Here is a 26,932-nt window from a genome sequence, read left to right as displayed (position 1 = left end):
GTTGAATTCCCAAACTGTTCAAGAACACTATTTCCATAGAGGTCAAATAATGAACTAAGTTAGACTTATATGGAAGATTAATCAGACATCAGCTCTTTGGCTTGCAACTTGAAAGCAGAAAGAAAAAATACTTTGTGAGGCTTTCATAATAAAAAATTAACTAAAAAATTTAAATCAATACTATTTCTCACATTACAGTACTTAACCAGGAAATGTCTGACATGTTATTGATGCATACAGATAATTTCTGCTTTTGAACCCATTGAGTAAGTAGTGATATTGGATAAATTAGGTAGTTATTGCTAATAATAGGGGACATAAGGCCACTTTAAATAGCAGTGATATGACATTATGGTGTCTGTCTTGCAGAGTGCAGCGGAAAGTTGGTGGACAGACTGGCTTGGAAAACACAGATATAAGAAACAAATTACCTAAGTGAACAGAGAGCAGAAGACAATGAAAGGAGTGACAAAAGACACAGAATGAATTTTCATGAAAGAAACACAAATGTGTTTCAGAAAAAGTGGTCTTAAAAACCAATAGTGGTGATGGAGATAGTGACTATGAGAAATGACAAGCATAGAGCATGGAGTAATAAATCTATCCTGCAAAGACCTATAGCTGTGGTAATTAGAACAGGTAAAAGCCAAAACAGAAAAGAGCAGCAATTCATTCAGCAAAGAACAGAAGAACAGCAATAGAAATAGGCATTCTTCATTTGAGAAGAGATAGTGACAGAGAGAGGAGCACTTACCTGACAACTTCTCTGGAACAGTGCTCAGGGCGATGGAAAAGAGACAGATTGTAAAACAAGTACAGATATATACAACAGATCAAGCTGTAGTGGAGAAGCTGGCCCCTCTTTAGAGAGGGCAGAGAGACAAAGAGTGAGTAGTGGCAGGGAAAAAAGATGCTGAATTGTTTTAAGAGTCAGTAGGAAGTCACAACTGAAGTGTTGGACAAGGCAACATATATATATATATATATATACACACACATATATATACATTGTATGCAATATAATATTACTACTTATGGTTTTTATCTAAGGAACTATATTGAAAACGTTGGAAATACTGTGTTGGGTTTGGGGTTTATTTTTTAATAAGTAACTGGTAATTGTTATTTTATATCTGAGTGAAGCATTAAAGGAAATATGCCCTAAGAAACAAACGTCTCTAAGGCATAATTTAAATATATTTTGATGAACAACATGTCAACATGTCACATAAATAAAACCATTCTGGTTAGTGCAAAATATAAATCCACTATATTTACAGTACATAAGATATATTAAAAATGTTACAAGTATGTCTAGTGAACTCCTGTTTAAGCATTTCTGTCTGCTCTTTTGAAGACAAATGCTGGCAAACTAGCAAAACATTTTTACAGATAAAAATGAAACCACAGTTTTGAATAATTTCCAAATGTGTTTTTTGTTGGCTCTGGCTTACTTTAGCTACTTACGCTGGACTGTCACAGTGTCTTATAGATGAGGAGACGCCTCCCCCGCAGGTCCTGCTGCACTCTCCCCATATTGACCACGGACCCCAACCCCCGTCTATGCTCTGGGGCCAAGTGCCAAAAGGTACGCACTCTCCCTGATAACACCACTGAAAGATTTCACAAAAGAAACACAAAATTAGCTTGGAGGCTAACAGAGTTATCAGGGCAGAAAAATATAAGGGTCAGACAATGACCAATTATAGGCATTAGCATTCCCTGTATAGATAACAAGACTAGTATTTTACTTTTTCTAGCCATGTTTAGACATTGGTGAGGGTGTGTGTGATTTGTTAAATGTCTCCACTCAGTCCTGAATTATAGGTCCCTAGCACACCAGAAGTATTTTTTATTTCATCAACCTCTTTAATGTTTCACAATTAAGGAACTACAAGTTGCTTACATTCTTTTAAACACTAAGATTCATTTCCAAGCCCAGTTTGGTAAAAGACCCTCCACTGAAGATTCATGTAGAGGCTTCATTAGAGAAAATGAAAAATTCCTCTGATAGTATTTTTAAGAAAGTATATATTTTTATAAAAGAAAATTGAATGGAAAATGAAGGAAGAACTTGTTGCAGTATTTCATTTACTTACACTACAGACATAATAAAAGTGGTGCAGAAGCATTAGACATGGTACAGAAAATAATTTTATAATAGTGACGGGCCACTTGATTGGGACAGAATGGACACATCTACTTCATTCAAGCAAACACTTAAACCTTGCAATATTATTACTTAAGTCAGAAATATAAAATTACAGACAATTTGCCCAAATTATTAGCTACTGAAACAAATTCATAGTTTAGTTCATCAGAGACCTTTTCTAAACCATTCGGAAATAATTCTAAAGCCCATATTTTTGATCACATTCTGGAGTCTACAGTATCACTGAGTATGTGAAGTAGCTCAATTAGATACCCTTTCCTACTATTGCAGGCTTAGGTGAGGACCAATTATAGGCTTAGTAGAGCATGGTCTCAGGTCTATCATAGCCTTTATTTGCGTATTTCCCTTCCAAAAGTTGAGCAAGTGCTGTTTTTAAACTCCCTTGAATTTCTGTATTATTGCCCCTTTCCAAAAAGAAATACAGATGACTTCCATATCCAAAACCAGCCATATGAATTTGACACACTGAGACATGCACAGAAGACATGGACAGACAGACATATTCCTGTCCCACTCTAAAGCACTACTAGAAGACTCAATCTTAACTTCAGAGTAATATTTACAGCAAAGCCTAGCTTTCTTTTCCTCTTCTTGGAGTGCTAAACGTACAGACTCAGTCAGGACTTCATGAGAGGACTGCACCCTTCATAAGGAGCTTCTCTTAAATGTAGACTAGTATTGAATGTCTGTGTAAAACAATTCATGCTGTATAGTGAGTGAACTCACTTTTTTTGCTAGTACAGATAGATCCAAAAAGCACAGTGTTTTGCAATGCCTCACATGACACAATAAGGATGGAGAATGAAGTATTTATGTGAGCTAGAGTAGTTCCTAAAATCACGTTTTTCTTCTGTTTACAGCGATAAATTGATAGACATTTAATTGACTAAATACCAAAATCTCGTTGTTACGCTCTATTAGAGATGCCACAAAAGTACATGAACAGATATTTCATGTAATGCTAAAGTCAAAAGCTAAAACGAAAATGCTTCTAAGAGTAAAATTGTAACCATCAAATTAGTTGCTTTTAATAATTTAAATATAACTTAAATTATATTACATACATTACAACCATATGAAGATCCAAGCTAAGAAATGCAAGATACTCAGATTTAAAGTTAAACTCATAAGAATATCACCAATATCAAAATGAATATGTAAACCATCCTAATTCCATCCTATTAGAACTACAGAGACAATAGGTGAAATTTGCCTGCCTTATTTTTCCAAAGCTGTATAAAATCCCTACAGTGTGTAATTTCCACTGTCATGCAAACATCATCTTCCACATTCCCACGCTGCCCTGTAAAACCTCTTTAAATGCTAGGTTTTCTCTTCTATTGTACTTAAATCTGAGGATTTGCTGCTCACCTCTGTGTCTCTTCTTAATTTTCTAGTAAAAATTTATCTTTCACTAGAAGCCACTGATGCATAGAATCTCTGTCAGAATAATTAAGAATGTCAAAAATCTTCGTTATTTCCAATGGGATTGCAGAAATTTGTTACCTCCACAAATGACAGCAACATCATCTGCTACAATGAGGTTAGGACTATTGAATAATCACCATATGAAGAAAGAAGAGGAGGCAACAGCTATTTTAAAAGAATAGTTCTTCATGGAACGTTTAGATCTGAAATAGTATTTTCTAACATTGAAAGAATAATTTTCCATTATTTCAGCAGAAAGATAACAGAGATGCATTCAAATACACAAAAACTATGCAAATCCTCTGTGAATAAAAGCAGTCTGAAATTTTTCCTAAAGAACTGACTAATGAAAATAAAATATGATACAGTGGCACATTTGAGATCACTTTTATGAGTATTAGCTGCTTTACAGAATTAACATTTATAACAGTATGATTTTAGAAAAATCACACATCCAGTACTCTAATATTGAGAAAAATTTATTTCCTGTTTTGTATGAGGAAGAAAAACATTAGCATAAATTTAAATTTTAACTACTAATTTTCAATCATTCTGCAATTATTTTGCAAGAAAACATAATGTTCAATAATAACTTACATTTATCTTATGTTAATGTCCAATGAGAAGTTAAATCATCCCACAATATAGCTAGGTAAAGTATCCTTTCAGCACTGTGTTTTTATTTTTCGCCTGTTTGCCCCTCTTTTATATCCCTAGCATGGACGTAATCTATGATCTACAGAAAGGGTCACCTTTTTTATCACTTTAAATTAAAACACGACCGTAAGTGTTCCTATCAGTTTTGTCTTACTGTTTTTATAAGCACAGTTTCTTCATAAATGTATTCTTAAAAATATGTCAGTTAATTTGCCTTCATAAACACATCTCTGGGAATATCAGAGAGAAACTTCATACATATTTAAACTTCTTGTTACAAATTAGGAAAAGTGTACCTTTTTGAACCCAGCTGATATGTAAAACCCTTCACCAAACCATGAACATATTAAAGTTTCAAGACAGAACAGATGTAACCATTTCATCAACAGCAAGAAACCATTTTATTCCCCTTCCCTGCATGCAGAGAACAGCTGAATAACTCTTATGGAAAACATTAAATATCTTCAGATGTAAGCAGATGTCTACCATGGGAAATTTCAACCCAAAGGGTTAAAATCTTGGTAGGTTTATAAAAAGAAGGTTTTAGTGTAAAAGGTTAGGCTATTTTAATTGCAGAAATCCCTACACATTCTGCCAATAAGATATTAATATATATTGCATCAAATTATGCTTTTGACTTTTTCGTTACACAAAATACATAAATAAATATCTAAATACAATTAAATAGTCTGAGATCTTGTTAGGTTTTTAGATATGGAAATTTCATTTATTATCTATTTGGACAAAATCCATCAAAATAGGGCTTAACTTGGTTAGGGCCCTTAGGAATGACTGCAGTACAAATGTACGAATAATAATAACAAGAAGAAGGTGTTACAGTGCAGTAACCTGTTTATTTCACATTACTCTTTGGGAAAGAAAATTACATATTTGGAAAGAGCTCATGATTTCTGGTTTATTGCTACCAGGAACTATTAATTCACAGGAAGCTTTGTGGATAAAGTTCATAAACACAATTCTCTGCTGTTAAAAGGCATCTTTGGTTAACAGGTTTATCTTTGTAAAATGGCATGGATTCTCTAATTTCCCTCTAAAATCTAACAATGGAACAAGATACTGGTGACTGGAAAAAGATATTTGGTGGAGAGAAAACTAATTAAAACCTCTTGACAAGGGAACAGATCAACTGTGTCTAAAAGGATGTCAACTTGTAGTCTCATGGTTTAAAAAACATAAATTGACGTAAAATACTCTTTGTCATCAAAAGGGAGGATGGTTCCAAAATAAACCTAGATTGTTGATTTAAGAGCAATGCTTCTAACATTTTCTATTACTCTAATAAAAGGTAACATTTTTAGTACTGTGTGAAGGTCTCTCTATTTTTATTGGCTAAGTCTATTCACTCTATTTTTTTAAATGACTGGTTCAATAAATTTATTTAACATGGTTTACCAATATTTCCAAACCCAGCATTGAAAAGCCATCAGAACGACACCAGGTCAAGGGCCCTGAATGAAGTCGTCAACACACATTAATAAGCTCTGACAGCTGCCCAAAAGCTTTCATTCTTGTTGTTTAAACATCAGATTGCAAGTCAAAATGCACTGTTATCTTTGTGGAAACCAGCTCAGCTAGCATGACAAAAGTCACAGTGAGAATAGATGTTCAGAAAAAAAATCCAATCTGGATCACTGAATCTCATGGACAGATGCAGCCACTCTCAGACAGATACTGGAAACAGTTTAATGTAACAAGCTCTCTTCACTTTGTACAAACCTGCATAAAAAGTATTGTCTTGAAAAAAAGTATGTAAAATGCATTTTTTCCTCCCCAGTACATATCTTTTAAATCAATAAAACTATTTTTCTCTCCTCTTTAAGATCTCTATAGATTTTGCCTTTTAATTGAGAAGTGGTTTTCTAACATTGTTACCTGAAACTACTGATATACAGAGATTGTTTTAAAATCAAAAGATATATTCATACTCATATTCAGACAGATACTTTAGTGCTAAATGTATCTATTGCAAAAGTGACTTTTTGTACTCTTCTGTTAGGTAGAAGAGCTTATCTGACTGTACATCAAAGTCCATAAAGCTAAACAGTTATGCAAGCATAACTGAATAGTGAAAGAATAATTCAAAGTCAAAATAGAAAGGTCACTGGGAAATACAGACTTTTATAAAACCCTTTTATGGAGTCATCATTTTTACTTTATACTTGTATGATTTGGCTTATATGGGAAAAAAATAAAATTCTTTTCCCTTCTAACAAAATGACACAGTTCAGGCTCTAGATTTATGTTGCACATTTTCAAAGGCCATGACAAACCTAAAACTGTAACAATCCTGTGGTATGAAATCAAATAAAGATTAAACTAAGAGTTTGTTAAAGAAAATTACTCAAAAGTATACAGAGTAAATAGAACATGTTTTGGGGTTGTTTTTTGATTCATGCTCTAGGGTTTTATAGAGAAGATAAATATTTTATTAAATTACACATATAAAATAACAGTGAAAAAATTCTGTAGGGCACTTTGCATTACAATGCACATGTATTATGATAAACCAAGTTTTTGTTTGAAATGTTATAATTGCTGTGAAATGCTTTAATTCTCTAGTTCTTTTTTCTTGTAGTCTTTGAACAATAAATTGCTTCTTCAAACAATAAATTGTTTGTACTCACCCCCTTTTCAATGCTCCCTGTTTGGCAAAGAGTACCTTCTGCTGCTGGAATGCTGTTGGTAACACAGCGATTACTTTTGCTGAGGCACCAGAGCTCTCTACACACTTCCTAGGAAAGAAGGCAGAAGCAAGTTGATCAGAATAAAAGCCCAAAATTTCTTCCAGTCCTCATACACACATGTATACACAAATTTGTTTTGAACAGAGACAATTAAGACATAGTCTGGAGAGAGAAATCTAAAGATGGCTCTGATGGCAGCAATTTTGAAGTCTGTATATTTTACCTAAGAATATTCTGCCAAAAAAAAAATAATTCTGGAAGCATCAAAACTAGACAATAAAGTGTTTTCCCACTTGCCATGCAAGTAATGTTTTATAATTGCTTTTCTTCTTGATTTGTGCTAAGACTAGGCTTAATATAATTTAGTGTTGTTAGAGAAGTAGTCTTCAGATAAGCTGTAGAGGCTCTATAAAGGCTGCTATCTGCCTCAAAATTACCTCCCCAAAAGGATAGCAAAAATTTTGAGATATGAAAGAGCAACAATTACTTTTCCTTCTTTTATGTAAAAAGAAAGTTTTTGAGCTCAGACTGGCCACATTTTTCTTCTACAACACTTATTTCACTGCATGTGAAGTTAGAACTAACTAACCTACCTACTAATATATTTCCTTTAGGCTTTTTAGATTTGCAGTTGCTCTTTTATAAATGATTTAGCCTATGTATTTCCCTATCCTGTCAGTTTTAAACTAACTGAAATTTTCAAATAATCTTTTTGTTCCCACCATATTTCCTTATTTAGTTTTCCCATTTATTAATTTCAATTAAGCCGGTTCTGCTCATATTGCAGATGAATTGTTAAAACTAGAAAAGGATTGAAATGCATAATGTGGGCATAATCCAAAATTGGGTGAACACTAAATCTTCAAAGTTGCTTCAGTTGCAAATATCTTCTGATTCTTTTGTGTGCTATTACAGTAAATTATTTACACAATAATCTTTGCTGTATTATTTTGGGATCTGTGCAAGAGTTCACAACTTTCTTAAACATATTCTATATTTTAAAGTACTTTTTAAAATTTGGACTAGAACAAGATCTTTAAAATGATCTTATGATAATCCTTACAGTTTCATTTTATTTAACTGCTGCTTGAAATAATACCCTACAAAAAATCCTTGTAGAGATTACATGAAACTTGAAAGAAAAAGAAAAAGGAAAAGACAGCATGAATGAATTAAAGTTATTGCCCATTCCCCTCCAGGTTCATTGTTTCTCTGAGATAATGAGTAAGTATCTGGCACCTATATGCCCTATACAATGTGTTCTATACACATCAACAGGTATAACTGCTATGTTTTACCCTGAGATTCATGTTTCTTGTATTGCACTGCATATAAAAGTTGATTTATTTATACATTACTCTCTAGCCACTGCAGCAACAGTTCAACAGTAGAATCTTTTCTTGAAAAATTCAAAATTATTTACGAAGTTTAAAATCAGCTGGTGCCATTCTTGCAGGGATGTTAGCACAGCGTATTTAATTCCATGGCTGGCAGAAGCAAGGCATCTTTTCTATAATCCATTTTAAAAAATAGCCTATAGGAATGGTTTGAAATTATATGGAATGAAAACTGATTGACTGGTGATTCTTGGAGTTTCCATCCAATTTTTTAAAATTAGGCCTAAGTTAGTTCATTCTATTTAGTGTCTGGCTCTATGAAAACTTAAAACTATTAAGCCTGTTTTGGGAGATATACTGCCACTTGTAAAAGTCTACCTGTAGCCAACGCAGAACTTTTCAAATTAATTTTTTTTCAATAAAGAAATGCAAGCAGTATAAATACTTACTTAACTTAAAACTCTGAATAATTTTTTTCTCACTCAGCTGAAACATTTTCAAATTAAGATACATGTAAATAAACATACTAATTAAAATAAAACAGAGAAGTTCCAGAAGATACACCACAAAGCTTCTTGAAAAATATAACTCAATTACAAATTTCACAGCAACCAAGGTGCTAAAATTCAACACTAAAACAATTTCACATCTAAATCAACCATTAATCCAAACTTAAATACAGTATGGATTTCAAAGTGAAAACCTAAAATGGATTCTTCTCAGACACAGTATGAGGTCCTCCTGTTGTAATCCTGCCTTATTTACTTAACCTTTAATTTACTTTCTCATTTTGTTGAACAAAATTGGTGTGATTTACTCGCTCATACTTTATGTGTAGTTTACATAGTCAAATTAAAAAGCATCAAACTGTGATAATTCTACTTGTGACTTTGTATTTATTTTAGATCTGGCCAAATTCAAATGTCTAAGTTAACAGCTGATCTGACTTCATGGAGTTTGCTCCAATGTTCTAAAAAGCAAAACATTCAATTGCATTAAGAAACAAAGATTTTGAACATTACAAAAGTTAAAAATCAGATCTGGATAGCAGTCTGGAGTTTTAAAATATCTGTGCGTCAGGATGATTTGAATCCAAAATTCTGGTTTTTGCTCCAGAGTTTACATGCAGAATACCACTTCTGATACACCTACACAAGTGTACTTTCTATATATTATCATGCAAGTAGAAGTAAAAATTAATACGGCTTTGCCATTTGTCTCTAAAAATGAGCACATTTGGCAATTTCCTTTCAATAGGATTCTTTCTGTATATTCAGGCTTCCCGGGTGCATTAGACTCTTCTAATTCACTGATCTAATACCAGCCTGACATTTTAATTCAACAGTGTGAATTAATGAATACAGCACTCCAAAACTATTTTAGTCATTCGTGTGTTTGTAGGAAGATTACAAGCAGGTCAATTCACCTCCTTACTTCACAAAATGAGAAAAATATTTATTCCTAAATTGTTTTGAGAAGCATTATGTCAAAACTAGGTATTATTACTGATATAGTCTGATAGTCCTTTTGCCAGACCGTAATTTCAACAGGAATTTACCTCAGTTAATCCCAAAAGACAAAATGAGAGTAGTGTAAAATTACTATGGGCTTTATCATACTATTAATGTGTGAGCAGAAACATCTACTTAAATCAGAAAGGAGCTCTGTTTGAGACAGATATACAATATCCTAAAATCAACAGAATATTTCCTCAAAGAAAAACTATTCAAAGCACTGAAGATTCACAAAAATTAAAAAATGTATCAATTTGTAGACGTGATTTATATTAAACCCCAGCAATGAAAGGGGTTTTGTAATATTTTTTTTTAATATAGCCAAATCTAACATATTGTTTATTTTTCTCTACTGTACTGCATTTAAAAGAAAATATAGAATCTGAAGTATACTCTCCATCATCCTGTACATGAAATCAAAAATAACACTAATAGTAATTTGAAAACAAACAAAATACCTAAAAAAATTTAGAAATCTGTGCTCTTATTTCATTAAATGAAAACGGAATTATACCAGGTACTCCTATGTCTGTGTCTTTTTTATTTTCAACCAACCTTGGAAAGTTAAACAACGAATTATGACTAAGCTTCATAAAGGTTTCTCTTCTTCAGCTCAACCCCACAAACTCTATACCTGCTACCACTTTATTTATTGAATGGCGCTATTTCCCTACTACCCCCATCATCTGTAACATCCCTAACCAATAGTTTTTAATAAGCCAGCCTTAAAACATATGAGAAACTACTCTGAAAAAGTCAGGCCCAAGATTACTAATAGAAAGTATGCTGGTTTTTTTCACACACGCACAAGCATACACACTCACGCACCCACACCCACTCATCAACAGGTGACCCTTTTAGGGTAGTCTTTTCTTCCATGAAAAAGGATGAAGATAATGTATATTTTGCCAACATTACATTTGTTTGAACAATTTAATGAAACTAAGAGAAAGAAGCATAATCTGAAAATTAATAAATGATTTCAAAGTCAGTCTCAAAATGTCTGGATTTAGTAGCTACTAATTTGTTAAGCAAACAAGGGAAAAGTTTTAAAAATCCAGGAAACATAAACTGAAGCTGAGGCCTTTCACAAGATCAAGACAAGATAGATGACAACCTGTAACGGTGTATCTTAGGGTTCCATGACTTCAGTTTGGAATTCGGATGCTTGTATTTGCAGTAAATTAAACAAAGCTGAACCCATCTAGAGAAAAAAACACAGCAAATCAAATTACCTTCTTTTTGCCTAAGTATTATAAATGATGGAGCCTTTTTCTGTTGCATCATGCAGAGTTACATATAGGCATTTGAAATTATGTAACATCTAAGCATCCTATATCATAGTCATAATAAATTGTTATAGTACAGCACAATGAAAACTCAGTAATATGAGCAAAGATCAAATTGCTGTGCTGTTCTTGTTTTCAAAACTCATGAAAACTTCCAATGAATGTTAGCAGTTCAGCCCATAAAATTAAAATAAAAAAAAAAAGGATGGGATACATTTGCAAGGCATATTAAATTATGATAATTTAGGAGGGTCACCTTTTGTTAATAAAATTTTTAAAAACATAATTCTGTTACTTCAGCATGTTTAATTTATAATAGTCTGTACCTCTTGATGAGGATTTGCTAAAAGAGAGCATAAAAATTATTAGCTTGAATTGCAATTCAGACCTGAAAATCATCAACAGAATATTTTCAGGCTCATTGGTGAACTGAAGATGACAACTCTAAGTGAACTTAAGAAGTTCACAAAGTTTTGTTCAGATAAGCACCCAAAAGTTACCATTTCAGTGCTTCACTACCAAAAGCTCAGTAAGTGTTGAGGCAAGTAATGAATCACACACTGAAAGGATGTGAAATAGAATACAAAACTAAAGTCCCAACTTCGCATTATGTTACCAACATTCTTTCATAAATACTGGGTGCTTTTGTGAACCTTAGGGAAACTAAAGGAGCCCCTACAAGGTAAATCACCTCCAAGTACCATCTTCCCGTTCAAACCCATGCAACCTATCCATCTTTATCCAAACAACATTCCATTATCTGGAATCTCATTCATTATTGCTTCTACAGTCTAATGCACTTCTGATCACCAGCTTCTCATTGCACTTTCTTTACAGTATTCATAAGATGCAGGTACATTGGTGCTGACTTCTATGTCTCTAAGAGAGGGAAAGAGAAAAACAAAGAAAGGAAGGAAAAAAGAGGGGGGTTTGGAGATGAGATAGTCCTAAGGAAGAAAAAAAAGGGGACTACAGGAACTTGTTCGAAAAAGGATACAGAACTGCTTTAAGCTCAAGAAATAGAAAAACTTCTGAGACTTCCCTTGGCTATACACATCATAAACTTAGAAAAAAGGGGGAACAAAATTCATTTAATTACAACACAATCCTGTAAGTCCTTATACAAGAAAAGCTTGAAACTCCAATAATTTGTAATGCCAATGGCCTGCACAATAGCAATGAGAATTCTTTCAACTGACTAGGAAGCAAAACTAAAAAAAAATAAATTATAAAAATGACAGAGTATGATATCAGTATCTTCAATTCCTCTTTTTGCTTACACATACTTCTAACACCACTTTGTGAGCAATGCAATATAAATCCATCTGATAAAACTAGATATGCTCAGCTAAAAAAACAAGTATAAAGCAACTTAGTTATGGTGTAATACACGAATTTGGGGTCAAAAAGGCACTTTACAGTAAGCTATTATTATGCCCAAATTCAACTAAGTGCATGATCCTAGGCATAGTATCAACAGTGAGGGAACAAAAGGAAAACAGTAGCTTTGGTGAAAGATACAACAGTGGCTTCTCTGCCTTTCCTTGTGGAAGACTACTAGCTTCCAGAATTTGCTTCTGCTTCTGCTTCTACCTTCCTATAAAACCCCTGCATCAAGCTTAATACTACTGCTCTTCATTTAACTGGAGTAAACCACATCCATACTTCATGAGAAAAGTGACAGTTTAATTAATGAACGTTAAAATTTGCATCACCAAATTACAAGGGTCAATTGCAATTCAGGCTTCTTGCCCTGGTGGAAATATTGTAGAACTATACATATATAGAAACTTGTTTACTCTCCTGGATTTTAAAGCCAGCTAACCAATGCTGGTGGAAAAGCGTAAAATGCAAAAAAAAAATATACCAAATAATTGTAAGCTACTATCTGTGAAACCCTGCTGCTAGCAGCCAGCAGCTTCACAGATCGTAAAATGCAATACAGCAATACCAACCATATGCATAAAGTATTAACTGTTTTTAAAATGTCTGAGGTTTTAGCCTCTGTCCTAAAAATGTAGGGACCAGCTCTAAAGCGTTATTTTGAGCCACAAAATCACTAAGTTACATTCAGGCATTTTCCAGGTATTATTTAAACTCATAAAACAGAGAAATTAAAGTCAAGACTGCAATTCTTTCTTGACTTAACCCAGAGACAGCCAAGAGCCAACTGTTACTAGGCATATGCTCAAAGAATAAGGAGATCAGAAGTCAATAAAAAAGTTCGCCTTTCAAAATCACCTAAACCAAAAGACTAAAAGAGGTTCTGAACTACCAGTGGAACTAAAACACCAAAAGAGCAGAGAATTGAGATACATCTGACAATTAGTAGAAGAAAATCCACACTGCACCGTCTTAGAAGATGTAGGATATCCAGCAGTTACAAAACTGAAGAGGAACTACAACTGTTTCTAACAACTTTTAAATCTTCCACTGCAGTGAATCCAATAAGATACGTCCTACAATTTCCACCATTAGAATTTGGTGTGCTGTAAGTCATAAATTTAACGTTCTCTTGTATGAAAGTGTACCCTAAAGATGAAATATTAAAAATACGAAATATGAAAATATTTAAAATTCAATTTTAAATAGCTTGAGACATTGCCTTTCGCTTTTTATTCAAAATATGCGTTTCTTCATCTAAATTCTGCAAAATTTTCCCTGTATCAGAAGGGATATGCTATAGTATATAGACTAGCATAGTACAGTATATAGTATAGTACAATATAGTACAGTATATAGTATAGTATAGTATAGTATAAAGAACAATGCACATGTAACACTACAAGGATCACTGTCACCTTGATAAAATAGTTTTATTTTTTCAGCTCAAATAACTAAGGTATCATCCTGTCTCAATGTGCTAAACAACACAGAGAAATCTGACCAATAGCTGCAACACTTTTGCTACAAGAGCTCTGACTGAATGTAACTAAACAGTTTAATTCGAAGTACTGCTCAAAACTAAATCAAAACTTCTGAAAAGCTCATTTTTTATGTCAGATTGTCCCCTCATCAGTAAACAAACACACACAGAAGCAGAAACTTTAAGTCCCTTTAGTAATTGAGTTCTGATGCTTTACTTGGTCAAACACCTCTCCATATATTTAACTTCACGTTCCAAAGAACAACTCCAACTTTAACTGTGAAAAATGCAGAACTAGGACAGGATCTATGATCTAAAGCAACAGTTTAACTTAACATCCAGAGGGAGCAGATGAGTAAATAAGGGAGAAAAGGCCGGAAACATAGATTAACATTAAAGCAACATGGTTGAAAGAGGTACTTTTTCTAAAGGTTAGAAGATTATGGCAGAATTCCTAAGCAGAAAGAATGTGAAGATTTTCCAATTTATTTTAAAAACATCAGTTATATCAGCAGGTTCATCACAGGCCACAGCAGATTTTCTGCCTGCATGTATTTTGATTTGAGAGTTCAACTGGTTCTCTTGTCATGGCTTGGCACTAAAAATCAGTAAAGAACATGAGCAGGAGAAAAATGCAAGCAATTTTCTCTGAGACTTGGAATTTATTTCCTTTTGGGTCACAAAACTACCTGTTTGAAAACCTGCTCTACACATTTTCTTACTAGATGCTTCAAATAAAAAGGGCTAAAAGAAATGCTTGAAAGAAGCTAGTATATTAACTACTTTCACTGTTATCGGGTAGTTTTCGCTATGTTTTCCATCATAGTTGCACATATGTCTGTTCGAAAGAGATCCATGAACTATTAACACCTTCTTCTTTGAATAGTACATTGAAAAGAAATATCCAAAGCACTGACTGTTTACTTTTGATAATAAGAGAGTTGAGCAGAGTATTTGATTTAGCTTGTCCTGGGATTTAGATCTAGTTTCACTCTTCAGTCCTGAAACCCTTTCATATATAAATAAATCTTTATTTAAAGTAGGTTATTATCATCTGCACTACAAATTCCCAAAGGCTGTTTCCCCCCTGCTTCAAAATTATCACCTCAAATCTCTAAGATAATGATCATCATGGCCACATTTGCAGTGCACTAGGGATATGGCAGATAATATTTTAAAATGTATATACTATTTTAAATGCATATTTTTTTAGAATGGATATTACTAGATTTCAACAATAGCTTATTTATTAATATATGTAGTTTGAATCCTATGAAATACAGGGTGGTTATTTTCTGAGACACTTGGAAGTTATGTTCACATTGATGGAACATTGATGGAACACCTCACCCTATACCAATTCAGAGGTGTGATAATAAAGACATAGCTTCACTTCACGAAGGCATTGTCTTAGAGTTACTGAAAAGATGTTGACACTTAATTGAGGCAATCTCAAAAAAACCTTTAAAAAAAAGAAAGCAGAAGGCAAAAAGCAAAGATAACCTGCATATCTTCATTACTTCCAATTACTTCTGGTTTAGAAACCGGTGTAAGAAAGAAAATATACTGTGCAGCACGATCATCACAACAATGGTTACACAGTTTAACAGTGTTTTAAAAAACTTACATATATGTGGAAAACCCAGGTTTTGCACATTATGAACTTTCCAGTTTAATTTGAAATGCAATATGTCTCCAAAGACTGTGTTATAAATCACAGATTAAATACCTGCGTATTTCCCTAGTCTGCAAATAAAAGATTGTGGTGAAAATTTGCAAGATAAAAAGAAAAATAAAAAATGGTATGACTTAGGTGAAGAGACAAGAAATGGGACCATTAAAAAGAGTGAAGTGAGAACCTGAAGAGGAACAATAAAGGCCAAAAGCGACTTGATGAGGAATTAGAAGACTCAGAGCTAGTTAGCCAGCTATACATCTCTTAGATCCTTTCCAAAATGCAATCTGCCAAAGAGACATCCCAAGAATAATACTGTATTTATCACCCCAGAGATATTAAAAACGGAATTTCTTGGTTTACTTCATTATTTTATCTGAATAACCTAAAAGTTTAAAATTATTACATCTAAAAATGAAAAATGTTTAAAACTATTTACTTTTAAACCACAAGATATGTTCTCAATGTCTACTTAGTGTGGTCTCAGCTGATTATTTCATAACAAGCATAGCAGAATGCATCCTTTAACTGCATACTTTTGGCTAGAAGATTTTAAGTAAATATTTGTAACACAATGACCTACATGTGAAGGTTTTTATTTCTACTGTAAATTTATTTACTTTAATTATTGCACACTGGTACTTGCAGCCAAATATTTGCTAGTACTTTGCTGCTCAATATTCTATCCAGCTTCGTGTGCATCTGTTCCCAGAACCATAAGTCATCTCTCAAAATAGATATCTGAATAATGTGAGATGCAACAGACTCAATGCCAGGGGAAAAACAAACAAACAAACAAACAAGAAAATAAAATCAGATCTGATAAATCAATACAAGTACAAAAGAAACTTCAAAATGTAGTTTTATATTGAAAGGTTATAGCCAACAAACAGACTTCATGTTTCAAGATCAATTCAACATGAACCTGATCTCAACTAACTGAAATCAGGGAAAATTCTCTATTATGCTTTACAAGGATCGGGCTCGAGTGTTCTGGGCTCTTTTTTCCCTACAATTAAAGAACAGTTTACCCGGCTCATCGTTACCCACATTTAGTGTACAGCACACACAAAGGGTTCAAGCAAAAGTTGCAGCATAAGGATTAAAATTAACCCTTTGCTTACAAATGATGGCACTGGACATACTATTGGAAATCCGTAACCCACTACTACAACTAACTAAAGATTTATGCTACAAAGGAATATATACAAATGACTAAGCAGAACACTCAGCATAAGGATTAAGACTTCTTACCCCATATTTACATTGGCGGGATGTTGCTCCATACTGGAAGCGACACTGTTCATCAGCATCATACACCTGACCTGGGGCCACAGCTGGATAAAGAAAGTCACGCTTGGGAGGCTCATTATCAAGGCAAGTACCACGGCCCGAACTGTTCAACATAAAGGACCAAATCAATTAGGAATTCTACTGACTGTAAATCACAGTAATGATATTATGTTCTTACTTTTAACAGTGCTGGGTGTGAAACAAATATGATTGCAATAAACAGACAGTAAGAAGGTACACCCATATTAACAAGAGAAAATATTTAGAGGTAATTAGGAAATAAAAATAATTTTTCATTATTATTCTTTTAAAAATGCTTATTTTAGATGGTGAAATAATTTTTACATATTATCCTTTTAAAAAGTGTGATAATTTCTGAGCCACACAAGACTGATTTTCATTTTTGGTTTAGGATTCCTATTTGTTTTCACTGAAGAGCAGCTACATTTAGTCATAGAATGAAAAATAAACAAATTAAGCAAATCCAAAAAATTCAGTTTACAATTTGAAATGACCCTTCTGATCCTTCAAACAGCTAAGTATAATCTTATAGATAGGAGCAGCTCAACTGGTTTATGTAAAAGTAAAACATATTCAAGTTTCAACATGACAAAATGTTTATAGGATCAGGACTTTAACATGCAAGCTTTTCTTCCATTTGAGTGAAGAAAATGGTTACAGAGGCAAAAATTCTGCAGGAACTTCAAATTTACCTATACTAGAGTGAGTGAAAAAATTTTTATGGGTCCAAGATATTTTTTATTGGATTACTATTCAGTCCTAAAAAATTCATGTTGGAACCAAAAGAATCATCTTTGCAAACTTCAATATTTTCTTCTTTTTATATTCCCTGTTTTGTTCAGTGGTTGATGGTCTTTTTCCAAAATATGCCCATATTCAACCACAATATTTTAGTGTATTGGAATAAATAACACAGAAAGCCAAAACCAGACTGAGTTGTGTTTAGAAAAATTTGTATTTTGCTAAATACAATTATTCAGTTTTATTGGGTCAGTGTGCATAAAAGAGGACAGATGCTTTTTTACTTTCATTTCACATGTGAATAAGTGAGGATTTTCAAAGAATTCTTATGGCAACACTTAAAATTTTTTTCCGACATTCCTACCAATTTTGCCAGCACTTATGTTCTGTTTTTTTCCAAATCTTTTCCATGCACCTTGCCAAAGGAACGTAATTTCAGAAGTGAATGTTCTACACTGTTTTTTGGAGATCTCCAATTTTCTATACTTTTTATCTGCAGATAAAAAAAGAGCAAAAAGTGTCCTTTAACTACACATTTTATGTTCTCATTTTAACCCTCTTTTGATCAAGTCTTCAAAATACTACAAAAGATCCTTCGGAAAAATGAAGAAACAAACCTCTGACAACCACTTCAGAAGGTAGCAAATAGCAACTAATACAAGAACCAGGTAAATACTGAAAAAAATACGGTATTTGATGACAAATTCCAAGGAATTTGGTGTGATTCACCTGCATGTATGCATATATATCACAGCCATGCATCCACTCAGCTGAAATCTACTTTTAAAATATCAACAGTGTGGTTGTGGCATTAAAAAATGGTGTACTTTCCCCTCTATCTCATGTAATTACTGCAAGTATATATATTTTCTAGCAGCAGAGGTTGGGAAAATATCCTTCAATCTTTTCAAATATTTCAGTGCTGTATTTTGCGTGTATGAGGAGAGCATGTTAATAATTCCAGTATTAAAAGAACTGACATACAAGCTGATTTTTCTGCAATGTCTGGACTAAACTGCAGATAGAGTCTTTCCTTAAACAAGCACTGAGAAGTTTAGCATTTGGCGCCAGCTTGAGCTAGTATTGCCGTATGATGGGAACATTTCCATAGATTCCAATATTGCAGAGTTTACAAGATGACTGTAAACTGTGATCTTGTAAACAGCCAGCCAAGGACACAGCATTTAAAAAATCTCATTATCTTCAGTGACTTCTCTCCACAGGCGTATGTACCCCTGCCCAAATTAAATTACAGAACTTGTTCTAATACTTTAAATTTGCTAAATTAAAATCTATACCTACTCTACAAGACATAGAATGGCAGAAAAGCAAGTCATAAATCTTTGTACTGAATACAAAAAAAAATTACTCTTCTGCTCTAATTACCAGATTTGCACCATAATAAAATATTGTTGTAGCAATTAAGTGAAAAAATTACTATTGAGAAGTCATTCTCTTACTAGCTACATTATACCACAGTCTCTAGACTGAAAATTTATTTGTGTCTTCCCTTCTGCTTCTGTTCTATTATTTATCTCAAGCAGTTGAGCAAAACCGACCCCTGATACTGTATTGCGGGAACTGAAGTATCCTGGAAAAGAAATGGCATGATCTTTATAAACACATTAATAAAACCAGAGACTTTCCATTGGTAATGAAAGGTCTGACCAAAGCTGTACAAAGGATGAATACAGGCTGAGGACCATTTAACCTTTCCAGAAAACTTTTACAGGACTTGGGAATGGTCCAATACTCTTGTGTGCATGTCCCCGTTCTCTCTTTCTTCCATCAGAGCAAAACCCAGATACTTGAGAAAAAAATGTATGCTAAATCTAGAGGAATGAACCAAAAGGGTCCAAGATTAATGGTTTTGGAGAACTTTTTAAACAGAGATCTAATAGTTATTATCAGTCAGGCATATAAAAGTCTAGATGTAAAAGAGGATAGTAGAGAATGCCCCAAATACCTTCAAATCCACAATTTTAGAAAATTCCTACTCATAATTGTTTCTGTGCTTTGTGATTTTATCTTATATAGGAAGTATGTACACTAAGTCAAAAAATCTACAAGATATCCCTGCAGAGCACTTGCATTTTTGAACATGGAGTAGATAAATCTTTAATGTCTGCAACAGAAATAAGACGATCTCGAACTGACCATTACATTATATTACTCTACAAGGTACTACTAGTACTCAAAGATTTTCTCATTTTCCTAACTTTAGGTCAATTTTGTTACGTTTTATGGGACATACTGGGACTTGTTTCAATTATAAAATAGCTGAGCTTGATGTCATTTCAGACTAGTATTCCAGTGTAGTGTCTCCAAAAATAATTTTAAAACACTTTACAATATAATTTAAACATTTTTTTGTATTTTAATATCACAGGACAGAAGATTATTCTTCTCTTTGAAAGGATAACAAAGACACTAGAACATGCTAGGAAAGTTTAAGATTTCAGACTGCTATCACTGCTAACTGCTCAACCAAATTAACACCAACCAGGGATTAAATGTTTCTAAATCTTTATAGACTGAACAACACAAAACTCAGGATCACCACCCCAGCACAGATATCACGGTTGTATCCAAGACCAATAAAGTGAAAAAGCAAAAACAACAAATGTAAGATCTCTCGGGGTTTGCGTTCCTATTACAGTATCTATTCCCTAATTTCCCTACTTACACTGTATAATCCAACTCCCTCAATGGCTGAAGAAAATATCCCAGAATGCTGGCTCTGAAAATTGGTTTTGAATATCACACAGTGGCCTCATTCATAACAATGATGTGGACTATAATGCAAGCTACACTTAATAATCACAAATTAAATGTATTATAAATATTTGTGAATATCTGTTATAGCTAAACAATCATATACATAAATACATTGATAGATACATAATGTTTTATTTAACTGATATAAAATTAGCCATAAAAGACGAAAAAAAGCAATTGTAAAAATTATTAACTAAAAATACAGAGCATTTTTACATATACATATCATTAATTATTTGCATGCCAATATATCTGGCTCCTAACAGAATCCTTACTTTATATTTATAAGTAAAAACTGACTTTTTAAAAGCACCAGGTTATAGTTCTATAGACAAAGTTACAGAAGTTGCTTTACTTGACATTAATGGGTAGTTTACTTGACATTGCTCAGTAGTCTACAGACCTAAGCATAAATATTTTTAGAATCTGGACATAAGTAACAGAACTGTGCTTTGGATTTGGTGTGCTTAAAATTAAAATAAAGCAAAATGCAATTACTACATAAATACTAGCTTGAAAGTAAGGGAAATTCAGATTTGCCATTCACTCTCCTGATATAATCTACTTTCCGTTCTTTTATGCCAAGGTTGTGCCTGTCTTAATATCTATTTCATACAAAATATTCTATAATTTTGCACAGTACTTTTATCACACTTTTTTCCTTTTGCTTGGAGTAATTTGCTGTTTCTTTAATGCATACTATCCCCCACACTTTCCTGTGTTCCAAAGTCTTATTTTATTCATTGGAATAATTATCCAGCAGCCATACTAAAAAAAATCATTTGGTTCATCTATCAAAACCATCATCATAACAAAATCTAGTTTTAAGAGTTCAGGAGATACTAATGTATAAAATACTGGACCAATCATTTATTTCATCAGATATTCTACAAAAAAGTTAATGGAAATATGTTGCTGATTCTGCCCTTTTACAATTTCATTATATTTAAATAAATCACAAGGTAGACAAAGAGTAATACTTGTAAAGTCAACACTCAAGCCATATTGCCATCCCATAATTACAGAAACTTTTAGGTCTTTTTTTCAACTAAGTAGCCTTTTAAGTAAAACAGAAATCTTTCAAAGTTTCAGAAATCTATAGCAAATGAGGGCACTTTTTTTTAATTACATGTTACCAAAAAAATTTTAAATCCTAGTATAATTTAAAGAAAAGAAGCAAATTAAATCCAAAGTGAAGGTCAATACATAATACTGAATGCAAATTTTCTCCACTGATTTGTAAAATGAGATATTAAATTTTGATATGATTGATGTGGTCTTATCTTTCCAAACTAGTCTTGGTTTATATTTTTTTTCAGAAGTTACTTTACATTTCTGGAGCATGAGGGAACCTGGCCAGAGTGCCAGAGACAATATATGAGGCACACATATAGATGTATCCTATATTTACCTTGCACATCCACTTGTATATTTAAGATGATATCTGGACCAGAACACTGAATGACTTTTTTTCCTATATTGTCTGCATGGGCTTGCTTGGACCAAAATAGATAGGCTCCCTTCCAGGGTTAGAAAGTTGTAGTCTAAGATCTAAATCGTGCTGTATGGCAATCATAGAGTGTCTTCAAGAATTTTCTGAGATAGATCTTACTGACATAATTTAACATTCTTGGTTGTCCTCCATCTTCAAAATACAATACTGCCTTTGAAAGGCAGATCTGGCCATTTTGCTTCTTTTAACTCCTCTCCTGTTACTGACAAGAAAAATAACCTATGATTCCAGAAATCAGCCAGATTTCTTTATAACAAAACATAGAATTTGTATATATACACACACATGTTGTATGGAATGAAATTCATACTGATTGTTTCTCAGTCACTAAAATTTTAGGCTTGGTTCTTTTCTCCTATGAACAGATATTACAGGTTTCTACTCATCTCACAGAAATCTGTATCCCCTGAGACTGCCCTCCAAGCCTTCAATTCTCAGTCATATTACTGTAATTAGTTCCATATAATGTTAATGAAATTAAAGCCATTGCAAAGCACTTATGAACAATTCAGTTGATAAACTGAATTATGTCCATCTTTCACTCTACCTAAAAGCTTAATAGACAACAGTTATTATCAACTTGGCAGACAACAGCTATTTTGTGCTTCAAGGAATGTTTTCTCCAGAAAAAAAATATTTCCTTTGGCCATTGCATTATCTGCGCTGTTTGATCATCCTTGCTGAGACCTATTTTGGTAGACCTATTAGCATTACACAGCTTTGCTTTGTCTTATTGCCATCCTTTGAGCCAATATTCATCCTCTTTCCATCTTCTTTCCAGCACTCCTGCAAAATAATTTGCTTTCCCAGCTACTGCCTGATTGAACTGATACCCTCCAGGTGATACTTCAGGTTACTCCTCAGTGCAAAACTGCTGTAGCAAGAGGTGACCTGAGCTGTTTAACTACTAATCTTCCTTACCATAAAATACTGTGAACATGTCATGAAATTCTATCAAAATTCACGCCAGTTGCATTAAAGTGGTACCATGACAGCTTGGCCCAAACACGTGCAAAGGTCCAAAGATACAAATCTAAAAGGTCTCACAGACCAGGTTTCTGCTTCGGTTGTCTGCACTTAATACCCTCATGTCCTACCTGTCTTGTTACACACAGCTAAATTAATTCCAAACCAGCTTGGCCTCTAAAGCTCTAAATCCGTGTTTTTCTTACCTGTTACTATGTCATGAAGAAATATAATTAAAAAAAAAAATCACTTTTCCTGTCAGGATGCAGACTCTTCTGCTCTTCTAAAAGCAGTTGTAGGTATGTTGCCACATGAAACTTGCTAATTTTAATTTTGCTTCTTGTTAACTGTTTACTACCTGCAACTGAAATATACCTGCTTTTAGAGCTGTTCTGTCTTAAGAAAAGGTGTGAATGGGTAAAAAGTGATTTTGGATTCTGACAGTTGTCCTGTAGGTATTTGTCTTTCTCTAACAGCTGCCTGTTGTCATTGAGATGTCATAAAAACTGGTGAGGAAACCAGAAACTGGAGAAATAAAGTACAGTTTTACAGCTACTCTATCTTATGAAATAACAAATCAAATATTTTAAGGAAAAAAACTATCATTTCACTTATAGGATATTAGATCCACAGACAATAAGAAACATAGATTTATAATGAACAGATCATGTTTGAGAAATCTCAAAATTTTGTAAAAAGATTTCAGGATTAGTAGATGAAAGAAAAGTTATATTTGACTCCTAGTACAGTATTTAACACCGTATTCTATACAACTGGAAAACCTGCAAAAAATTGTGATGTGGAACATAATGTGTGTCCAAGGCAGCTTCGAAAAAAAATAACATCTCCATTCACGGTTACAAAAATACAGCTGAAGTATTATAAAAAATCATTTATCATTGAATCTGCTATGCATTGATTTATGTTTTTCTCTATTTCAAATATCACTTAGTATCTTCAGTAATTATTTTTTTGTGAAATTCATAGATGGTAGTAATTTGAGTAGAGTTGCAAACACTGGCAATGATAGACAAGTATCTTGAAAAACCTGAAGAGTTTAGAACTATGGAAACAGATTCAACAGAGTGCTTCTGGCTTTATGTTAACATAACTGCAGTTTCACTGCCATCCCACAGACTTCAAAATTAAACTTAACCATAAATCAAGCATATGCAATGGAAAAGAATAATAATGCAATGGAAAAGAATAATAGAGATGCTAACAGCTAATAATAAACTAAATCAATAAAAAAGCAATGTAAAAAGGCTCAGGATAAAACTGTTTTTAACTGGTAATAAAAATTTGAAAGAACACTGCATACTTCATGCTATTGAAACTGTGCAGGAGCATTATGAACAAATGTCCAGCTTTATTATATTTGCAAAATAACACAAGCCACTGAATTTTATCATGTTTCTTTCCCTAAATCCATAAATCAGAAATAACTTCTTCACTTCATGTTGAATTATGTCCTCATCAACAGACTATTTATTGTCCAGACAATTAAGGGATCAAAATGGAGTTTTTCAGAGAAGAGCAACAAATAGAAGTAAATAAGACAGAGAACAGCAGAAGTGTAACAAAGAGAACAAGCTCCTAAATACTACAAGGAAATACGTGAACGGTAAGCCAGTCAGAACTACAAAGATGTGAAATAATCTTAGAAGAGATAAGAAAACCATATTCTTTTTCATAGTTAAAAACCAGGCTGCAATGACATACTAGAAAGACTACTTATAGGAACAGCATTGAATTAACGTAAGTAATTGGTAAATATAAAACAAAATAACTATGTATAATTTTATTTTTTGAAACAATGCTAATGTTAAATAAATATTTATGTGTACATATATACATATATATCCCCTTAGCAAACAAAATTATATTTTGAGAAACTTGTATCACATATATATATTTATGGTAAGCATGATTTATTCATTTACTGCTTTAGTTTAGACATTCATCTTAAATACACTAGTACATTAAACTGTGTGGGTGCACAGTTCAGAGGTGTAATACAAAATGCCTTAAACCTATTACAGTAAATAATGAGAAGTTTTCTTCCTCTGAATAGCACCAACATTAAATTTCTGTCTCTGCCCACTGACTCCACAGAAGCTCAAGCACCTTGGCAGCCCAAGTCAGTGATTCTCTGCATCATGTGGGAAGTTACCTAAAGGTTTTGGTCTACATGAGTCCCTTCAGAAAAGATACAGAAGGCAGCATCTTATTCTGAACTTAAATCCCTAAAAGAAAAGGAGATGCTAATTTTGTTCTTAGTGGCCTCATGATCAGACAATTAAGTCCCTCTCTTAAAATATAGTAAGTTTCTGAATTACTGAACAATCTGTATTTCTTAAAGGGAATGATTGTACTGATGACACTGAACCTGCCAAATAACTGTTATTTGCCTCCAATAAAGCCCATCTTTCAGCATCTAAACAAATCTGTTAAGAATCTATTCTCAGTGAACTCATGGTTATATATACTTGTCCTCTAAACTTAGAACACATATAAGGCTTAATTGTGAATTATCTATACCAATGTATATATTGATATGAGTACATTTTTGTGAATAACATATTTTGACTTAATTTTTTCACAGTGGAATTTCAGGTAGCAAACTACTTCTGGATAAAAATCACCACAGAAGTAGAGCTTATCAGAATTTTAAGGTATTAATATAAAGATCTATGCCATCCCTTTCTATAATCTTTATATTCTCACCAATGGTACCAAAGAACATTGATAGGTAAAAACCCACAAAACTGCATGAAAAACATCTGAAGAAGGAAATGCAAAAGGAACAGGGCTATAATCATCTTCCCTTCATTAGATTCCCTCAAATTATGTATGCTTACAAAACATGTTCCATAGACAAAATCTGCCCTCCTTTATTTCCCACTCTCAGATTAAGTAATGAGATATGATCAACACTTCAGAATCTTTTAAGCAGATTAAAAACAATAGAGAACTGTTAAGGTGGTGAATGGAGCAAAAGAAGCTTTTGCCATTACATTGAAATAATGCTCTACAGAAAAAAGAGTTTTAAATGACTCACTATACTTCTATCTATTCATTATAAAAATGCAAACCATCAGAACAGGTCACTGTATCTCTGCAATTGATCCTAAAAGGTGTCAATTTTTTGAAAACTCATTTTTCTTGAGAGATTACTTACTCTAAAAAGCTGGTGATGTAATCCCGACTGCAAGCTGACCAGGAGAAAGGATTGGTGTTTGCTGTAATATGAGCTGCCATTAGCTTTGCTGCTTCATGACCTTTGGTCCCACAGGAATTTCCAATTCCATCGTGATTCATACCAAAACTGCTCAAAAGAGTAGGAGAGAAACAGCCCATTACTTTTCTAGAGCATCATATATCGCTTAAAACATAATGCCACCTTTACAGCAATCACACTGGACCTAAAAGAACACAATGCAGGAGAACTCCTAAGAAGAGAGTAATTTAAATGCTGTTCAATTTATTCATATCTCATAATACAGCACAATAACATAACCTTCTTTCTTTCTATGGATTTTTGGAATATTTTGGAATAAAAGCCTTTTCAGATTCTGGTTTCTAAAGCTTTTAAAGAAAACAAGTATTCTTGCAAGACAAATACAGAGTACTCACGCCTTTATAAGGTAAGGTACCTGGATATGGAATATTTATTACAGTGCAGACTCTTGGATTAGTAAAAAAGGACAAAGAATAGGTGCTGTTGCTTTAACAATAGACTATATATAGGCACAGTGCAACCAATGATAATTCAAGCAGAACCTGGGTTTTGCAATTCCTAAGACCATTCTGTACACACACTCCCTCTCTGTATCTACTCACAGAGGGACTTGGAGTCCTTCTGTTAGAGCTTTGCTTTGTCAAAGAATGTAAAAATGAAGACAATTAAAAATCAACAGAAAATATAAAAAGAAACCTCTGGATGGAACTTGGCCAAAAGATACTTACAGGAAAG

At 33.2% G+C, this 26,932-nt stretch overlaps 1 protein-coding gene across 4 annotated transcripts in view; it reads right to left on the bottom strand.

Moving 5' to 3' along the window:
* ADAMTS6 (ADAM metallopeptidase with thrombospondin type 1 motif 6) overlaps window positions 1–26,932 on the bottom strand; it is a 147,764-nt gene that overhangs the window by 45,423 nt on the left and 75,409 nt on the right. For all 4 annotated transcript variants that reach the window (XM_088156084.1, XM_088156083.1, XM_014881422.2 and 1 more), the window contains exons 10-13: window positions 26,138–26,284; window positions 16,899–17,040; window positions 6,904–7,011; window positions 1,468–1,613 (exon numbers count right to left, since the gene is read on the bottom strand). In XM_088156084.1, coding sequence (XP_088012210.1) covers window positions 1,468–1,613; window positions 6,904–7,011; window positions 16,899–17,040; window positions 26,138–26,284 — 543 coding nt within the window. The remainder of the gene's footprint in view (window positions 1–1,467; window positions 1,614–6,903; window positions 7,012–16,898; window positions 17,041–26,137; window positions 26,285–26,932) is intronic.

The sequence above is a fragment of the Sturnus vulgaris genome, chromosome Z (assembly GCF_052056855.1).
Source record: "Sturnus vulgaris isolate bStuVul1 chromosome Z, bStuVul1.hap1, whole genome shotgun sequence".
NCBI classification, from domain to species: Eukaryota; Metazoa; Chordata; class Aves; order Passeriformes; family Sturnidae; genus Sturnus; species Sturnus vulgaris.
This window is presented reverse-complemented; position numbering and strand designations above follow the sequence as displayed.